We start from the raw sequence: 21,182 nt of genomic DNA on the forward strand, positions 1-21,182 counted from the left end.
AATCATAACGATCGGTTCAGTAGTTTTCGAGAACATAAGCCTCAAAGGTTTAAATTGGTTTTCATTTTCACATATTTATAATAGATAGATTGATGTAGAAGTAATAAATATTTTAAATAATAAAGTAGGGAATTGACACTTTTACGTTGTCTTAAAATTCCAACTATATAAAGGGTCAGTCGTTCTTGTCTTATACCTACCTATACATTATCTCTATATCTCCTACCAGTCCTACCTAATCTAATCTAAGTATACTTACGAATACATCAGATATTTTCGTGTTATTCTCTATTCATTCTATCTATTTCCTTTTCGGTTTTCAAGTCTTCTTTCTCTTTCCTTTTATATACATTAATTTCCTTAACAACTCTCACTACTCTTGTTTTTCTGATACATCTAGTAATATTTTACACATCTTTAACTATAAGTATATCAATATAGTTGACCTAATATTTATATAAATATACATTCATAATATTTAAATTTCGTATAATTGTTTAACTTACAAATATTTTGTAAAATATCAAGAGGAGTTGTATAATAATATAATATTATACTCGTATATCTATAGTCTACATCAATTGAAAACCATGTCATACTAGACATATTTGTGATTTTAGCTTTACAGCATTTTAATTGGTCATCACTCATTATTAGCTAGTGTTATACAATTGTTGTATTATTTTCAACAAAATTAGGTTAATCAGGACTTAATAATAATTAGGACTAAGCTATTGAACTTTTCAAGAGTATATTAATATATATATATTATATTAACATATCTAAATTTCTTAATATAATTATCAAAAATATAGTTAAGTAGTATACAAATGCATGTTTCTCATAGCAATATTATACAGGTATATATTTTTATTGCATATTTAGTGTATTGATATTTTTTTCGTTTATAAGTGCATATTTGACTATTATTAATATAAAAGTGTAGGTACCTATGTTTTAAAAATATTTTTTAATATTAAACTTAATTTTACATAGATTTCCTGGACATAAAATATTAATTTTATGGTTTTATTTTATCTATATTACAATGTGCTTACATTAAAAGTATAAATATAATTATAAATACCTATTGTGGTTGTTTTCCTCGCTGAACACACGGATTATTGATAGGTAATTAGTAATTACTAATACATGAGAAATTTTAAATTACGTACTGTTTGTTGTTTGTTAGTACAAGTGTTTTAAATTATGATTTTATAAATATAATTCAGATATTAATTAATTTTATAATTACTGGTAGTTTCCTATACGTATTTATTATTTATATTATTCTTTTTAAAAATAAACATGATTTTAGATTTTGAGCGGAGCGATGAATGTATTAATTTTATCACGATGTTTTTTTGGTGTATCACTTTAAGTATCAGCTATCGATAAAATACTACTATTTTCAAAAATGGGAGAAGTTTTGAGTAAAAATTGGATTTTGTTTGCATTTTAGAGAGGTGAAACTAAAAATCCCAGTACTTATTTTTATAATTGGGAAAAACAAACAAATAATTAATGAAAAACGCGAATTTCTACGTAAATCCAATTTACGACAAAATCGATTTTATTTTTTTCGATTTAATTTGAAAACAAATAACCATAGATACTTGACATTTTCACCAAATGTTTTAATCGTGATTTTGTATATACAATAAAAATGTTTGGCTCTTTTTGAGCTACTTTATTGGCATAAGAAATTTTATTTTATTTTTTTAATGTTGATTAAAAACTATTTGAATGATAGAAATGATTGAAAAATTAATGCAAAGTCTCATTAGTTGTTAATTTCTCAAGTAAAAAATATCGAAAATCTATATTCTATAGTCACGATATTTTTTATAAGCTTTTAAAGTTAGAACTTTCACAACATTCATAAAAATCGTGAAAATTAGTAAATTATTTTGTACTTAAAAATTCATAGAAATATTCGTTTTTGTACTTAAGATTTAAAAATTTAATAGGTACAAGATTCTTTATTAGTTGTTTAATCTATGTAATACGATAATAATTAAACTGCTGTATAGTAGATCACTCTAATGGATGTACTAAATTTGAACCCAATGATAAGTATCATTGTATACGAAAAACGATTCTGAACGGAGATGAATTGTCAGCCTAGGATATATTTTCCAGTGAATGGTGAAAAAGATGGTTTATGTTTTAATGACCTGAATACACCTAAATTTAAGTTCTTTTATAATTATTGTAAGCTAAACTTATACAAAAATTGTTATCAATTTTAACTACTAAATAATTTGCAAATATTTATGATTTTGACGAATTTTTATCAATCTTTCGACTTTATCATTATACGCGATTTCATTACTTATTTAAAATATTTTTTAACCTTAGATATAAATATAACAAATTTTATGAACTTTACATAATTACATCTCTCTAAATTTTCACGATTTTGTCATGTAAAAATTTAAACTATATAAACACTTATAAAAAAAATTGTGACTAACGATTTTACATTTTTTTTAACATTTCATAAAAAAAAATACTCAAAAAAATCGAAAATTTCAGTTATCTATAAATAGCTAAAAAGAAATCGAAAATATTATTAAAATTTAACTGTATATAGATAATACTAATATAAACATTTAGTGAACAAGTACTTACAGTGATTAGTTTTTGAGTTTATAACTAGGTATATAAAAAAAAAAAATTGATTTTGTTGAAAACTAGTTTTTCGAAAAAATTCGCGTTTTCCGTCACTTTTTTTGTTTTTCTCGATTTTTTTTTTTTTTTTTTGAAAACTACTGGAAAATTATTACTTTTAATCTCTATAATGCACCAAGGATGTTCACTTTGCATGTGAAACCACTCCTGAAGTTTGAAATTGAAGCATTATTTTGACAAGTTGTACACAGACATACAAAAAAAAAACACGCACACATCACTGTAAACTCAATACATTCATCACTTCGTTCAGAATCTAAAATAAATAAGTACAATTAAAATAGATATTTGAAATGTTCAAAAAATGTTTATACTGTTTATAGTATCATTTTATATTTCCAATCAATTTTTCAAATTATTTCGAATTTATTTGAGTTATTTATACGAGTATGCATGAGAAATTTTTATTTCTTTAAAGTTTTTTTTTATTAATGGCCGCGATCAAAATTTATTTACTGGTTAGAAATCTCTGAAAATTGAATACAAGATCCCTCAATAAATATTCTTATGTATATAATATACTCGTATATAAAAATATTAAAAATAAATAGGCACACATTTTTTTATATGCCTTTTTAGTTAGAATTTTTACGAAATTCGTTAAAATCTCAAAAAAATATCAACTATATTTTGTAGTTAAAATTGTATAATAACTTTTCTTCCAACTATAATCCTAAAAGTAAAATAAATTACTTTAATATAGCTATATCAAAATAATATTATCATTTGGTAATATAGGCTGATAAACCGTTTCCGCTCAAAATTGTACATACAATGATATACCATTGAATTCAAATTAAATAGACCTATAAGTGTAGTGATGATCCACTCGGCACCAAATATACAGCAAAGTGGTACTCATTTATTGGTACCTATTTTTTTTTTGTTAATACATGTTTTCAATTTTTTTACCACTATAACGCATATTATAATACCTATATATTGCAATCGTTTTAAGGTAATTAAGTTCCTACTTCCTAGTCCTTTAATAAATAATAATACGATAATAATTTTAATTTTCATGTTATTTTCAAATAAAAAATTTAATTTTTAAGTTTATTTTTGTATTTTCAGTATTATTATTTTTATTTTTTACAATTTATATTTTTCATAATTGCCATAATTAATGGCCATATTTAAGAACACTGCAGTCAAGGGAAACATTATGATCACCAAACTATTGAAGTACCTACTGAGAATATTCAAGACGATATAAAACGAGTTTTAGTCTATTTGTTCGGTTGTTCAAATAGGTATAATATGTATGATTATGACGAGTGAATACTAAAATTATACGTATATTAATAATTTATACCTATACTATAAGTACATGCAATTATTCAAAGCTATTTATTTCAAAATTGATATTTCTGTTATATTAACGACTAACGCGTATTACTGTATTGGTATCATTATGTACCTAGTCACTATATTATAATTCCTAAAATTTCTCACTGGGCATAATATTTATTACACAGCTTAAATTATTTATTTTGTATAAGTCTACATCAAGAATGTATAATATTATTAGCAATCATTGACACATAAATATACAATTTAGATGTACCTATACTGAAACAGTGAAATAAAGAAATTAAAGAAATCAAACACGTCGTTGTTTTTTAAATACGTGTGTATTATTTTATTGTCGACGTGTATTCATCTCATTCACAAAACAATATACGCGTGATGGGGTTTCCGTTCATGTATCTATTCCCGCTAAATTAGAATCAAAAATGAATTAACAAACCAAAAAAAGTGACGTAGGTAGCATGAAACGTTTTGTTTTTTAATATTTTATGCATTGTGGTATTTTTTAATTTTTAGTATTAAAATTTTATAATAAATAATAACTGTATAGATGTATAATATAATAACTCGAATTTTATCAAGTGAATACATAAGATAATAACGTGCAATATTGTAAACTTATTGAAGAAAAGTTGAACGTTATCATTGTTTTTAATGTTATATACTTATATACTACACGTTCTTCCTTTTGTTTTGTTTACATTTGTTCACTCCCATCCTATGCGAGAGTAGTTCAAGATCAAGGATTTTGATTTATTAAGTAGATTTATTATGTCTAATGTTATATCTATAAATATAGAAAATTTACATAGTTCAAAATAATATGTTTTACTCTGTTATTTTTTAATCGTAAGAATTTGAACTGTTATTCAAATTTAAAAGTTAAAATATTATTTAGTGTGCCAATTACGGTTTCTTTATATTTTAAATTTAAAATATATTATAATATATTATTTTTATGTGCATTTTAAAATTATAAATTTGTTTAATATAAAATAGATAAATAGTATCATATCAGTAAGACTGAGTATATTTTTTATACCTCAAGTTTTTAACTACATCCTCTTACAAATTAATCTACAGAAACGCTCCTGATTTTATTACGTATATATAGACAATAAATCATCTTTCAATATAATTTTTGATTACGGGGAACTATATATTATATTATAAATATACTATGAAATATACAAAAACAATATTATACTGCAAGTATATAACACATGGGCCCGTAAGTACGAATATACTTGGATGTCGGTAATTCACCACACATACAATTATTCAATAATACAATATATATTATATCATGACGGGTGGTGTGATATAAGTATAAGTCCGATTGAGGATGTGCCTACGCATCGTTCAGTGCAGTATATTATGGCTATTACGCCGCAATTCCGTAAATCAATTAATTCACAGTTCTACCCGTGAATTATTATGTGCGCATACATACATATATATACATTATTTACTTCCTCTTCCTGGGCCTGGCCATAATATAATAATATAATACATTTATACATCGTCGTCCCTGTTTATTGCTGCAGCAGTCGTCACACAGTAATTTGTTCGCGCGCGGCTGATATTCGCGCGCGTCGTACATTATTGATCGGTCCAGGCCCGACCGTCGGGCCGGCGGAAGAGCGCGGTAATCCGCGGGACCGTATAGCGCGCGCTATACCTTGACGGGCGGCCGCCGGGGAGTGGGGTTGACGTTCGCGGAGGGGTGGCGGCGGCGTCGTCGTCGTCGGTTGCCGAGCACAGAGCGCACGCCGCCGCGCGGACAACGACGACGGCTGAGCGTGCGAGCGAAAGTTCCCCGCCGCGCCGTTTTCAGTGTTGACGGAGCGTCCGACGCACCACCATCACCGACCACGACGACGGCTGCGGCGCGCGGTGACGGGCCTGATCTCTGCCAGCGGTAGGTATAGCGTGTGCACACGGTCGTGACCACAGTGACCACCATGACCAGTCAGGGCGTCGTGGAACGTGCCAGTGCCGAACTGTCGAAACGCATCAACGGGCTGACGCTGCGGGCGGCCAACAAACCGTCGCCGTCCACTTCCGGCGGTGGCAGCGGGACCGCGGCCGGCGCGACCGGTTCGCCGTCCCGGGCCCCGCGAACCGGTACCAGCGTCATGGAACGGGTGACCAACGTCCTGTGCGGAGGCGGCACCGGCGGCGGTGGCGGCGGAGGGTTCATCTCCGGCGGATCCGGTTCCGGCGGCATCCAGTACCCGCGGTTCCGCGGCCGGACGCCCGTCCGCAACCGCGTGGCCGCGTACCGGATCAAGCGGCCGGTCACGTGGCCCGAGCTGATGCGCGACGAACAGTTCCTCAACGGTTTCTTCACGTACTTCTCGCCCGGGGAGCGCGTGCCGCTGTCCCGCGTGTGCGTCCGGTGGCGCGACGTGCTGTACAGGTCGCCAAAGTTCTGGTACAACGTGCGGCCGGTGATCCGCTGCAAACAGCTCAGGTCGTACAACTACGCGGACAAGGCGGCCGTGTTCAAGTCGTTCGTGGCCAGGGAGATGACGGCCATCACCATTTACGGGGCCCAGGACCAAGACACGGTCGAGTTCGTCAACACGTACCCGTTTCCCAACAAAAACATATTGGCGCTGTGCTTACAGTCGTCCAGCGTCACCGACAGGGGATTGGAATCGTTCCTGGACCATTTGCAGGTGAGTCATCTCGACCGTCGATTATAATATTATAATTATGTAGTTGTAGTTATTGTATTTTAACACGCCGCGACCGATCGACCGGTTGTGCTTATCATAATAATATGCATTACTTCCTGCGAGCGATTTCGTTTTTCTTAACAAATAAAAGAAATAATTTTAATCAGACTCGATATCAATAGTGTTGCTAATTATTATGGGGGGGGGGGGGTATCCGGTTCGTTTGAGAGGATTTCAGTAAAATAAAATGAATATATACTCTTTGCATTGATTGAACGATAAACTCGATAAACAATGTTCGTGTGAAAATTCGATTATTATTATTGTACAAATACTTCAAAAGATTTCAAATCAATATAAAGTAGACGTTTTCAATAATTAATCTGCAAGTCCTGATCTCTGAGCCCACCACGACCTCTCTTTATATCATATTATTTAACGTTCGAAATGAGAACACGTTTGAAGCACATGATGAGGCATGCACTTTTAATCCCTTCCAGATATCTATAGATTATTCGTTCATTCGGTTTATGTCGATATAGTATTTTATTCTACTTCACTACACTTATATCACTGTATTATTTGCAATCTGTACAATAAGCCTTATTTGTTACAATTCACCCTTATAATAGTTCATTGTATTAGCATCACCTCATTGTAACAGAGTCCGTCATATTATAATTTCTTCATGTATAACTTCTTCCCAGATCCATTTTTGTTTACTCTTGTACGTGTATGTTATATTAGAAGTATGAGATACATTTTAAAAGTTTGTTTGTATTGAATTATGTTGAAACTTTAAGTAATAATGATACATCTATACTATTTTTTTTTATCAAAATAATTTGCTAAAATAATTTCCTAGTATATTTTAAGCAATAAATTGACTTAAGTATAATAAGTCTTGTTTTACAATGCTTGAGTTGGTCACTTCACTATAGGTGCCTAATAAAGACAGTGATAGTTGTCGTTCGAAGTAATGTAATAATTTTATTTCTACACATCGAAGTAGTATAATAAAAATACTCGTAAATAAATATATAGGTATTATTACTGTATTATGATATAAACTCGGTGACGTGCCAATGTAGGTACCATAGTTTTGTAAATATGATATGGACATTGAAATAACGATTAGTGTACTTTCGAGACCGCGTCCCGCCGAAACCGGGATAGTCGAATTGCACTTATTACCTAAAAAGAAATGGTCGAATTGCACTTGGGTTGAAAAAAGGTAATAGTCGAACTGCACTCGGTTAAAAATTAGGTAGTAATCGAACTGCACTCATTCAAAAAAAGAGTTAAAATGGAAAAACCGTGGAAACCCGTTAAAAATATTGTGAATCTTATGTTTACGAATGCTACAGTAAAAATGTACAATATAATATAATATAATGTATAATAATATAATATAAGAATAATTATAATGTATAAATATATAATTAACATAATGTGATGTATAAAACAATCATTTTTAACCACGCCAATGATTAAAATCATTGTCAGTTCTAAGCCTGTAAGTGGGAAGGAAAATGAATGTTTACTAAATGTTTAACTCCTTCAAATGTATGATAATTTGGTTGAAATACTTTTTTTGAGCCCAAGTGCAATTCGACTACTACCTGCTTTTTACCCGAGTGCAGTTCGACCATTACCTTTTTTAAACCCAAGTGTAATTCGACTAAGATGAGTGCAATTCGACCATACCCGCCGAAACTGACCTTCACACCACAAAACAATACAACAATAAAATTATCATGGTTCACTATGGTATGCTATTATTTGATACTATACATTGTGTGTTTTTATTGTTCATTTGTAAAATTTATGTAACGCGATTATTGTTGCTGCTATTTTTGCTACTGTCGTTACACGGTGTTTTTAATTTTTTACTTTTCAATTTCAAATTTTTATTTGTTAAATTACAGCAAATTCTTCAATAAATAATATACAGTGGGTATCAATATAGTTTGTACTTTTTAAATTAGGTATTTATATCTGCTGAAGTCCTGAATCAATCTTAATATCTATTAATACTCCAAATATCTAATAATACATAACATTTATCGAAAAACGTTAAAAATTATATTTGGGTATTTCTGATGTCCGATTTCCGATGACGTACACGTAACATAAATTTTATTACAATACTATTACACACGGAATTTCAGACACGTGTAACAAGACCGTTTGAGTATATTCACTAAATTGTTTACCGCTTAAAAATATACGATACTCTCAAGTATCGTTGATGACTTACAATACCCGAATAAAAATAGTTAAGTATTAAAGTATCATTAATTCATAACTGTATCAGATAGTTCATGAAACTTTTACATAACACTATAATACAGTATAATATTATATATTATAAAGGTACGTATAATTTCGTTCTACGTATTTTGTACCCATATAGAAAATCATGTATAATAATAATTAACAATAAATTATTAATATTATACAGTTTTATTAATGTTTAATAGCTTAAAAGACTGTAATATGGTCATATGGGACATATGGGTATAAGGTAATTAGTAATTTTTTTTGAAGCTACTGATAGCTAAATTATTACAACTGTATAAAGTCTAATACCTACATACATTTTTATCATATAGGTAACACGTATAATGTTTTAATATAATTAATGCAAATTATAATAATATAAACCCATATATCGTATACACGTCTTGTAATTTAATATTAAATGACATTATTTAAAATTATAAGCACAATAATAAAAAAATCCAACATTAAATAAAATCTATAAAACTAGTTTAATTAAAACAAATATTTAAATATTTAATTACAATTATGCGCCTATACGATAAAACTATAGTTAGTCATTAAAGGTTCTTAAAATCATCTTCCGAAAACAAATTATAATATAATATAATCTATCTTTATTCTTTATGGCTATATGGTTATGTATTATAAAGTATACAGTATAGGTACATATTTCACCATCAAAAGTTATTCGATTTACCTATTTTAATCATATTAAGCTACATCCTGACCAATAGTGCACTCAGTTTCTTATAGTTATTGTTAATTTGATAGTATGGAAAATTTAAACTCTTAGAGTTCTAACATCAAGGCATTATTTATCTAATTATATGTCAAAAGGCTTATATTAAAGTGATATTTCTAACCATTTCTATAGTCAAATTCAGTTGTAATTAAGTTATATTTTATCGTGACTCATGTTACCAAGTAAAAATCGTAACTCAGTATAACTTATAAATTCATGGAATTATATTTAAAAGAAAATACTTTTATAGATTGGATATTTAATTGTTTTTTAATTTCTAATCACCTAAATTAAACATAAATACATACATTCTTCAGTTAATTAAATATAAATACTTTTAAAATTTAAAAAAAATAAAAACGTGCATTTTATTAAGATCATCAGTAAATGTTGGAATTTAAAATGTTGATTAAATTTTAATTGTAGTTATTCATTGTTAAAAAAAAATAGTCTTAAACCATAGAAAAGTGAACACATTTCTTTGTCATTTTTTATATGATTCATAACTTTCAGATGCGTAATGGTGATTTTTACTTGCTAGGATTGAGGGGAAGGGATGAAGTAACGGCAAGTATATATTGTAATAGGATAGATACTTGTGTAAATTGTCACTCACCCAGGTACCAGCTACGATTGACATAGTTTAATTTCCAGTTCACTGCGATACAAGTATTGACATGACCCTGTTGTGTCGTGTAACATCTTTTGGAATGTAAAAATAAAACATTTTCAAAAAAAATAATAAAAGTTTGTTTAGCTTATATTTTTTACTTTACTTAAATAATATTAGAAAATAATTTTTACGATAACAGAATATTTCTACCATTCCTACTTGTACCTATTTTATTAAATTAAATTATAATATTATATTGCGCTGTGCACATTTCTATAATATATATTCTTCCTATGCAGGCAATTTTTGAATTATAATAGCACATTCAAAAAGTATTGTCAGCATGACAGCCACCGATTCATATATTATAATTTATAATACATAATAAAGAATTTGCAAACAATTTACTAGCATCTTAAACGCATTTACATAATACACAGATTTACTGAATTAAAATCGTTGATAACGTTTTAACATGTTTGATATATACATACGCCTAAAGAGTACTTCAATCAATTGTTATATATAATAATATGCGTGAATATACTATATAATATATAATATAGTAATCCTATTTGGCTGTATAATATATAGGTACCTACCTATGTATGTATTGCTATGGTGTAGACATGTAGAATTCGTTGTCAGTTGACTGTACGAAACGGATGATGGAAGATGGACCGTTCAGTTCATTTAAAGATCAGTATTATTATACGTGTGTGTATATTGTATATACATATATATTAGTTAGAGGGTTAACCTCTAGAAAAAAAAAATAAACTAAAAGCCGTCGTTCTTAATCCGAACAAACTCTAATCAGTTGTCTACCTGTCATCAGTTTTCTATTCACCCGTTAAATAAAGAAACAAAAGTAAATGAAACATTATGAACTTAAATTCATTACACCTACATAAAAACAGTGGCAGAAATAATTGTTATTTTAATCCAGTTATTTATCGTAGTAGGTTCACTTGATTATATAGACCGAATAGGTATAATATAGAGCTGGTTTCCTATACAGATCGGTTTACTCGGGATAGGGTTATGTTTTATAATTTCCTGTTATATTACAAGGGTTAAATCACGGCATGCCCTTTTAATTAAAACACAAATTTATTCATTTTTCTGAAAGATTTTATTTTAATCTAATACAATTATTTCATGCATATTAATTGATACTTATTTTAACTCTGTGCAGAACAATAGTTATACATCTCGACTAAGTTTATGTTGTGAATAGCCTAACTTATAACGATTATACGTATAATATTATGTATATGATTTATGTTCATTGATCGAAAGATTTGTAGATTGTTTAATCATTCATAATTTTCATACAAGGATTAACTTTTTACAACTATAATTATAAAATAGATACCTGTACTACTAAATCCACAAATATTCTTCAGATAATTATTTTTTCTCATAAGTTCATAACATGATTAATTATGTTATGAACTTATGAAACTAATAAACTATATTTTCACAATCTACAACAACTCCCACTAACAACAATATGTTTTGGTAAAATTTTAAAGTTGAATATATATTTTCCTAAACACCGTTTAAATGTTCCAAGTACTCACGTTCTACATGTTTTAAATTAAAATTGTAAGTATGTAAACTTGTTTTGTTTTTACTTGTACTGTTAAAGTTCTTTCATTTTTACACTGATATAAAGTTGCGTTCCATGTGGGTCAAGCGTGCACCAAATTTTAAAACTTTTAATTGTGCTGGTTTCATGAATTTACACGTGAGAGCACAGAAATAATAAAAAAAAATCCATATTATATATTATACTATTCTCGACTAACAGATACGCCGCAAGGTGAATAATAACGTAGCTGGAACTTGCGTCAGTCGGTGAAATGTTTTTCGGTCCCATTTTGGCACCCGTGCCATAACACACCTTATGCATTTTAAACAACCAAAAAAAAAAAAAAAAACATCAGGCACCAATAAATTATAAAAATGTGTTGACCGACATTTTAATTAGTTTAATCTTTATTATACTTCATTTTTAATAAGATTTGAGTTTAATTATGCATAAAATACCGGTTTCTAAATTCTAATTATTTAACAAGTAAAAACATTAAAAAAAAGTATGCTTAAATTAATAAGTTTTTCATTCTTCAATTACTATTTTGAAAAAAATGTTTTAAACAGTAAACATTTTTTGTATTATATTATGTTTCATTTCAATATTTAACCATATAGTCATAGATTAAATAGAAAAACATTGATTGTTGTAGTGAAATAAGGTAAACTCAATATTTTATATTGCTTATCTAATAAATATTGTTTTAATGTTGTGTATAATTAATTAGATATCTATTTCACGCGACACGTCATAGCAAATAAATAATAAATTGTCACAGTATTACAGTTCTCGGAAAATAAATATTTTTCGTTCAATTATTTTAAAAGCACAAATATTATTTATCCGTAATTAGAAAATTATTATTTTTTGCACGGAATAACGTTACATCAAGCTATAAATGCTATACTTTTTACATATTTTTTTTTTTATATTTATACTTCTGCAGCATTTTTCATTTGTTGTTGTAAAAAACAAATATAGTTAGTTCGGGTTTTCGAAACAAAAAAAATACAACGGTTACGTCTGGAATAATAATAATATTATTATATATTATGCAATACAGTGCTTTTATTATAATATGTTCGAATATCATCAATGGTCGCCGCGAACGCGATCAGTAGCTCCGCTCGAAAGCGTGACAATAACGATCATTATTTTACCTTTGGTGACTATTACCGACTGCTTCTGACTGCTAATGTTGCGATTATCGTACATGTGTACAACGCATTCACAGTTCTGTGACTCGTTTATAAGCGTAACAGAGATTTTTTTAGAACGGGAATTGGTTGTTTAAAAATGTTTTAATCAATGCAATTTGTTTGTGCGACGTCGACCATTTGCGCATTTTAGTCTAAACTCTAAATGGCGTTTTCATTATAATATAGGTAGGACGGTAGGTGGGACTTGTTATGTTTTTAATGTTATAGTTTTACGGGAAAATTGTTCAGCCCTGTAAGTTTTTACACATATTAGGTATAGTGTATCATTGTTAATTGAATCAACCATCACTATAAACGACAATTGTACACGTGCCCGACGTGCGGGGAATCAGAAATATATGTGTTGCTGGGGTACAAACACTGTGGGGGATAGATATAATACAATGTGACTATACGATGTTTAAACGAAAAATACACACCGAGTTTTTTTTTTGTATTACAACTTTTTGATCGGACCGTATTAAATTATACACCGTAGCACACTTGTAGAGATTAATTTAATTTTTTTTTATTGTTATTATTATTGCTGCGATGTATTATTAATTGTCACTCTTTGTGTATATTTTACTGATGTGTATTAACTACAAACGGGCATGAACGTTATATGCTGGCGTTCAGAAAACATAGCTGTATAAGATATTAAAAAATGATTAATATCATAATCCATACATTGTGATCTATAAACTTCGATACTCGTTCTAGTGTACTAGAACAGACGAATTTTAAACATTCAAAACGAATGCACACTATATACGAGTATGGAGATAGGATTATGTAAGTCGAAAAATCACAAGCTTTTACTGTTATGGCGTATTATATTAGCGTTTTAAGGTTTTAACGATGCACGCGTGTGTGTATATGTATTATATACGCGTGTACTGTGTATGTATGTGCATGTTTTCGATTAGTCAATTAGTAATTACTATTTCCATACGGCTGGTGCACAACAATATTAGATAACTTGCATGCAGCTATTTGAAAATCGAAAAAAGATAATACTGCTACTGTTGCGTTCGTAACAGTTACGCTATTACGCCAGTAGTACATACCGATAGAAAAATTGCGGCACGCCCTCTTTACTCGTCTGCTTTCGATTTAATTAACAAATCGTGATTTTACTAAAATGTTACGGCTATCGCGACTTCTCAACGTACACAACCCCCAATCATTTTTCGGGCACATTCGCATTCGACGGGAGCGCAAACCTGTAGGGATCTTCACAGGTGGATTTCAGACCACGAACAACGCTTCATAAAAAAACCTATCGTACGTGCACGTCTGCGTTTTCTAACAAAGGACTAAATTATTATATTGTTACCCAAGGTCGGCCCGCGTATCCTGTACATTGATGCGGGCCATCTACATCGTGTGGGGATATGCTTGAACGATCGTAAACACTAAATAATAACAATAATATTATCGTTATTTTTATCAAAATACAGTTCTAAACACGAAGCGTATTTTAATGCACAGGGTGCTTAGAAACGTCCAATTAACTCTGCACTTGACTTTTCGACGAACGCGTGTTTGCCACCGTGTTGACGGACGACACTTGGTAAACTGTCACGTAAACCGTCATTCACGAGTAGGTACGTGTGTGCGGCATGGTTTGCCGAATCGATTTTTTTTTTTTATTGCTATTGCATTCGGACGAAAGTTTTTTTTTTTTTTTTCGTTCGGTGTCAAAAGTGTTTCGGTAATTTTCGTTCTGACAGCCGGAGAGGTTCACGCACCGGGGACGCGTTACTTATCATAACTCTGGTCCTCCGGTCGATATACTCGTATAGGTAGAATGAGTGTATACGACATGTATATATTATTACATTATATTATACTGTAACTCGTGAACCGTTATTTTCCGCGTGATTTGTAATAGCGACGATGTAAGATTTTCATATATGTATATAAATTATATATATACTCGCTACGAATAGAATATTGATTTCGTATATACATAATATTATCTTGCAGCGTAGTGTTGGCTTTCGAGACACACGCGTGCACAATTCGATAAATGAATAATGATATATCACGGCACGCTGAAAGCATATATATTGTGTAAACGTGTTACTTATTTTATATTAATAGAAGCACCTTTGGTAGGAACCTTCAACTTACTATAGATAGTTACTAGATTTTCGCACTAGGACATCAAACTACAACCCTGAGTTACCTACCCTATATTTTTAATCTCGTTGGAATAATATATATTTGTCTTTGAATCTTTCATTCAACATATACGTGTCTCGATAAATTTGTGTATGTATATGTGTTACACGTTATTTCGAACGTTGCTCGTAGTTCGTATAGCAGAACTCTTTAGAATGACTTAATAATATTATATATAGTTGCACATGTTATAATATAATATATACGTATACTACACCGTAATGGTACGCGTGTGGCATTTTACAAATGGGTTTATAACGCATACGATATATACCTACCTATAAACCAACGTTGTGCTTTTAAATATTTTAATGAGAATAGAAAACACATACATACATAATACATGTACTATAATATACTATATATATCCATACTTACCAAAGCCTTATTTTTTGTGTTTAGTATCTATATACATAATAAGCTGTCCTGCAATATAGGGCAATATATTATACTCGTTCTATATTTAAATATTTTTTAAGTAAACGAAAATGCAATATACTACTTCTATGCATATTATAATGGTATTATAATGTATGCATTTTAAGTATGTTTATTTTTATTTAAATCCACATACACTGTTGAATAATTGAATGTCTTATACTGCGCTGAACATTTCAGTCATGTTCTCGATAGTTTTGTAAAATATACATTACGTATCGTTAAAGTATAATAAACATAATATATGATTATTGTATTTCTACAATCTTAAAAAATATGAATTTATGTATTCAACAATTTGATCTACCTAAGTACAAAATCGTGCTTGCCAAGTCTAGTATATTTATTTAATGAAAATCAATAATACAATATTAAAATAGGTATATATAAATAGCGCGTATTCATCTTTTCATTGTGGTCAATTCGCGACGAATTTATAACTTGATTTATTTAGATATTTATTATTTATTGTGTTGTTAAAAAGAGCCTTAGATATATACCTACAAAGGTTTGTATGATGGAAAAATTCATTCATTCCTAGGGTTGGATTAGTTTCCACTGACGGTTGTTTTGTTCATTATACAAAAAAAAAAACAATTATTTTTACATAATAGGGATATAAAAAAAGGTTGATAGTATTAAACTCTTCTATTATAAATTATAATACGGCCTTATTCATTATAAATCGAACTGTCAACTCGTATAATATATGGTGAATGGAAATGCGAAAACATGTATTGCATTTAATATATTATGTTTAATCATAATTCATAATAATATGTTAAGAACGAAGTACGTATTTAAATAAACGATTTGTTTTGTTACGGATGAGTCAATAACAGCTAAATTCGTAATAGTTAGTAAATAAAAAAGTTAACATCAATTATTACTTATGAGGAATTAGAATAAGTGATGGGTATGTTTCTCCTTTCCCCACCTGAATTGTTACTAACTTGAATACCTATACTTGATGAATTATATACTCTAATCAAAAATAACTATTTATTGTACAGAAAAACATACTCAATATCTTTATAAGTGCTTTTATCAATTTAAACGCCAAAATAAAGGTAGAAAAGAAAGTAAACATAAAACATAAATCAGCATCCCGCAGATAATCGACAATTCATCCTAGTCTGAAATAATAATTGGAAATCAGATCAAAAACCATAACGAAACAAACTGTCGTATTCACTCGTATTGTTGTTATATAGTTACTACCTTGATAACTACTAGTTCTAGCTGCTGCTGTTAGAATCGTCTTAAAGTTTATTATCCATGTCCTATATTATTATTATTATTATTATTATAGCCCCCCCGTAAAGCGGAAATCGATGACAAAAATACGAAGTTTGTTTTGTATTGATACGTTATTATTTATTACCTGTATATATTGGTTTTTGTTTTTACACAGTAACTTAAAATGTATTATTTATTTTAAACTAATAAGTCCACATTGTCCACCGAATATAGGTTATGACGACTACATTCAGTTTAGTTTGCAATTTTTTTTAAACATATTTTATTATTTTTAAAAATTTAAGATTTGAACCATTGGTCATTGTAAACGGTACAGCTGTGGGTATATTATAATATAAGTCTATAAGTGTATCAACTTGGTGTACAAAATTTAATTAGGGTCGAGAAAGTGTTGAAGATGAGGCAAGAAGTGGTCGACCAATAAGCACGTTCACCGCTGAAACCATTGAAAGCGGTTGTAAAATTGCTACGATCGAATAGGCGACTCAGAGTTAAGAAAATGGCACCCAACTTGATCTCCCAAAGACCACATAAAATTTGTACATTAAATTTTTCATAAGAAATTAAATTTTCGTAAGGTTTGTGCGCGTTAGTCACCCCACATTCAGCGGAAAAAACCAAAGCTTGGCTGGAAAAATACAAGTAGGAAGTATAGCAACATCCACCATATAGTCCTGATCTGACTGTCTGGTACCTTTACATTTTTTATTGGGTCCGTTAAAAAACACTTAGAAAAAACTCATTTTTAAAATGGGGAGGAGGTCATAAACGCAGTTACCGTGAGTACTTCAATAGAAAATGTGCTGCATATTTCCAAGATAATATTTTAAAGTTACTCCATCGTTGAGAAAAATGCATCAATTTGAATAGTGATTATGTAGAAAGATAGTAAAATATATCTTATTTATCGTGTAAAAGTTTTAAAGTAATACATTATTTTTTCATTATTAGGTATATTTTTGTACCTTATTAATCGGACAGCTGCGTATTTTTCATTTTGTCATGTACTTTATTACTTGTCACTCAGTATGCGAACTGCTAAATGTGAGTATAATAACGATTAAAGAATTCATATACTGTATTTTTATTGGAAAATGTATAATAACATTCTTCTGCAAAAAAATTGTATCTATGAAATAATGTTTAATAATCGCTTACTAAGAATAAAAATGTAAATACTTCTTAATTATATTATTAATTATGATTGATTTTAATGTTTTAATTGCTTTACAATTGTTTGGGTCTAGGTCATATCAACTTATTAGCTGAAATAGCTGATACAGTCCTGTTTTACAGTCCTTGACATCATACAGCATTGATGAACCAAAGTTATTTTTATAATCTGAAATTCTAAGTTTACTAATATTTTTCAAATATCTGGTCAAATTATTTAATTTTAAATAATTCATCTAAAACAAGCTTAATAATGAGTAGGTATAACGTTTATTAAATATTAAGGTAGGATTAAAATGTTAAATGTGCTTTTTTTTACTTATTTAGACAAATCTGTAGTAGGTACCTAATTAATTTAACATACTTCTTTAACCACCTATATACTATAATATATGGTAATATAAATTGAAGATGTAACGAATTTTAAAGAAAGTAGCATTATAAATACCAAAAAAATAAAACTTTTTAACGCGTTTTAATGGTATATGATATTGTCGTAAATATATAGATATATAACTCTTTGATTTCTAGGTTTATGATTTTTAACAATACAGTATTACACAAATGTACATTTTAGTTTGTATGAGCTTACTTTTTACTTATAGAACATTTTAATGATGGGTTATTAGTACCTATATAGTAATGCATTTTGTTAATAGATACTTAAGCATTTAAACTGTCATTCTGTTTTAATAACAAATTAATATACAACAATCGGCAATAATTTATGCTTATACTAAAGCAAATATCTACTAAATAGTTTATGTCTGAGCCAACTTATATAGTCTCCGTACATTTTATAGGTATATATTTATAAATAATATCATGGGATATAAGCGATAAAAACGATAAAATCTAGAGCTGACAACACTACTCTATGGCGGCTACTTTTGAGTTGTTCTGTAAAACCAAAACTGTAGATGTTATAGATGTATAGTTAGTATATGTATATTGTATATATATATATAAATAGCTATATTATATAGTGTATAATAGTGGACGACGACCAAAAGCTCGCTCTTATAGTCAATACCATTATTACTACGTACAGACCTTTTCTGACGTTGTTCTGCTATATAGTGTGCGGCGTGCCTCGTATACCAGCACATAAATAAGTATATATTATTATTACTATTATGTATGCACGCATATATGTATATATTTTTTCAACGTCTCGCCCCTTTGTACAAAGGTCTGTTATTTAGTCAGCTGCAGTAATATACAATATATATATATATATTTACACGGTGCAGTCAGTGTGCCATCGTCGAACCGTTTCTCTCACTGCAGCAATCTCACTATATATATTATCATCCCTGCCTCGAGGGCTGGGAGCCGGTGATATTATATGGTTGGCACGCGCACGCACGCTCCCGTCGCGTGTTCAAACGATGCCAATATAAATTGAATTATTCGAAAGCGCATTTCATAGATTAAATCATACATATATATGCGTATAAAGATTTTGGCAATGGCGATAAGTTCTCGAAAAACGGCTTCAAGACTATATACTATTCGGCCAGAGTACGAATACGTATACATAATAATATAACTACTAATCTACCATAGTACTATATTATGGACATAATATAAGATAATATATAATACTCATGTTTGTGTGTTTAAGCATTTAAAGCAATTCTGCTGAAGCAAATCGTATACGTTATTAGTGGTCCCTTCGATCCGTGCTCCGATTTCAATACAATACAAAGTGCCAGACTTTTCAAACCTTGCACTAGTTATTAGGTGTACAAGCGTGTTCGTACATGTGAATATGGGATTTAACTACGCAGTGAATTAAATCAAACGATAGCTGGATTAATAGTTAATACCGTTCTGGAATAATATAACAAATATATACACATTTTGAATTTAAACTCTATTGTATTTATATTATACTTTACTTAATATTAACATTTAATTGGAAATAAATAACAAAAAAAAATTCAAGGTGTAATTAAATACCTATATCTATGTGGTTTGTGGCTATACAGTATACATGCATAATATATGTAACAGTATACTAATTGTATTACCTATTTAAAATTATAATGTTTTAGAATTAATTACATTTAAAATAATAAAAATAAAAATCTTTCAAAATATAAATAGGATAATATTTGTTCACAAATATATTATATACAAAAAAATATACTAAATCCCTAATAATATCATATTAAATTCTACAATAGGTTCTGAAAATAATAAATAATATAAATACTTTTATACGATTTCCAAATATCAATATAAGTTCAAGTGGACTTGACTTTAAAAATAAAAAGATTGAAATATAGTAAGACAATTTTTGAAGAGGCATGATTATTATTTGTTAGAAGGTGATTCGTGGTTCAAGATTTTATCCGAGAGAACATTTTCAATAGTAATAATGTACAAATCATCCAAAAAACTGTTAATAAAAGTCAAAATCTTAACAATCCGCTTATACTATAATCATTTGTATCACAGTCCACAGACAATATTTAATAACATTAATGAGAAAATTAAGCACGATGTATGAAAATGAGACTATTGTCTATTTTGCATAACACAACTTCAATAATTAATTTTCAAAATGTTTAAATATTAAAAACAAGGTTAAAAAAAATATTTGAGATATAACTTTGTACATTTATGTAATCTAGTTTTAATAACTAATATAGGTACTACTATATCAAGTATGTTACAATTATGCATACGGCTAATTACAACTAATCAATTTATAAACGAAAAGTAAAAATAATAAATCCCAGAATACTACGTCACAACTATTATTTATCAGATCATTCGGATCAAGAGTATATTATTTATAATTTATAGTACTGTGTAATAGTAGTAAAACTGCAAAAATATAGTGTCATAAAACTCGATTAGAATAAATTATGTTTAACATATCCATAAGTAGTGTACTACTATAGTCTACGAATCAAAATTTAATATTATGTTAATATGGTTTTCGCTGTTTTCCATTAGTGCCGTTATTCAGCCCTCTGCT

The 21,182-nt window shown here is 29.3% G+C and overlaps 1 protein-coding gene across 1 annotated transcript in view; it reads left to right on the forward strand.

Annotated features, from left to right (window-relative positions):
• The first annotated feature begins 5,764 nt into the window (after positions 1–5,764).
• Positions 5,765–21,182, forward strand: part of LOC114128564 (F-box/LRR-repeat protein 16) — a 31,822-nt gene continuing 16,404 nt past the window's right edge. Inside the window, exon 1 of the mRNA XM_050208609.1 lies at positions 5,765–6,689. Coding sequence (XP_050064566.1) covers positions 5,970–6,689 — 720 coding nt within the window. The 5' untranslated portion in view covers positions 5,765–5,969. The remainder of the gene's footprint in view (positions 6,690–21,182) is intronic.

The sequence above is a fragment of the Aphis gossypii genome, chromosome 1 (genome assembly GCF_020184175.1).
Source record: "Aphis gossypii isolate Hap1 chromosome 1, ASM2018417v2, whole genome shotgun sequence".
NCBI classification, from domain to species: domain Eukaryota; kingdom Metazoa; phylum Arthropoda; class Insecta; order Hemiptera; family Aphididae; genus Aphis; species Aphis gossypii.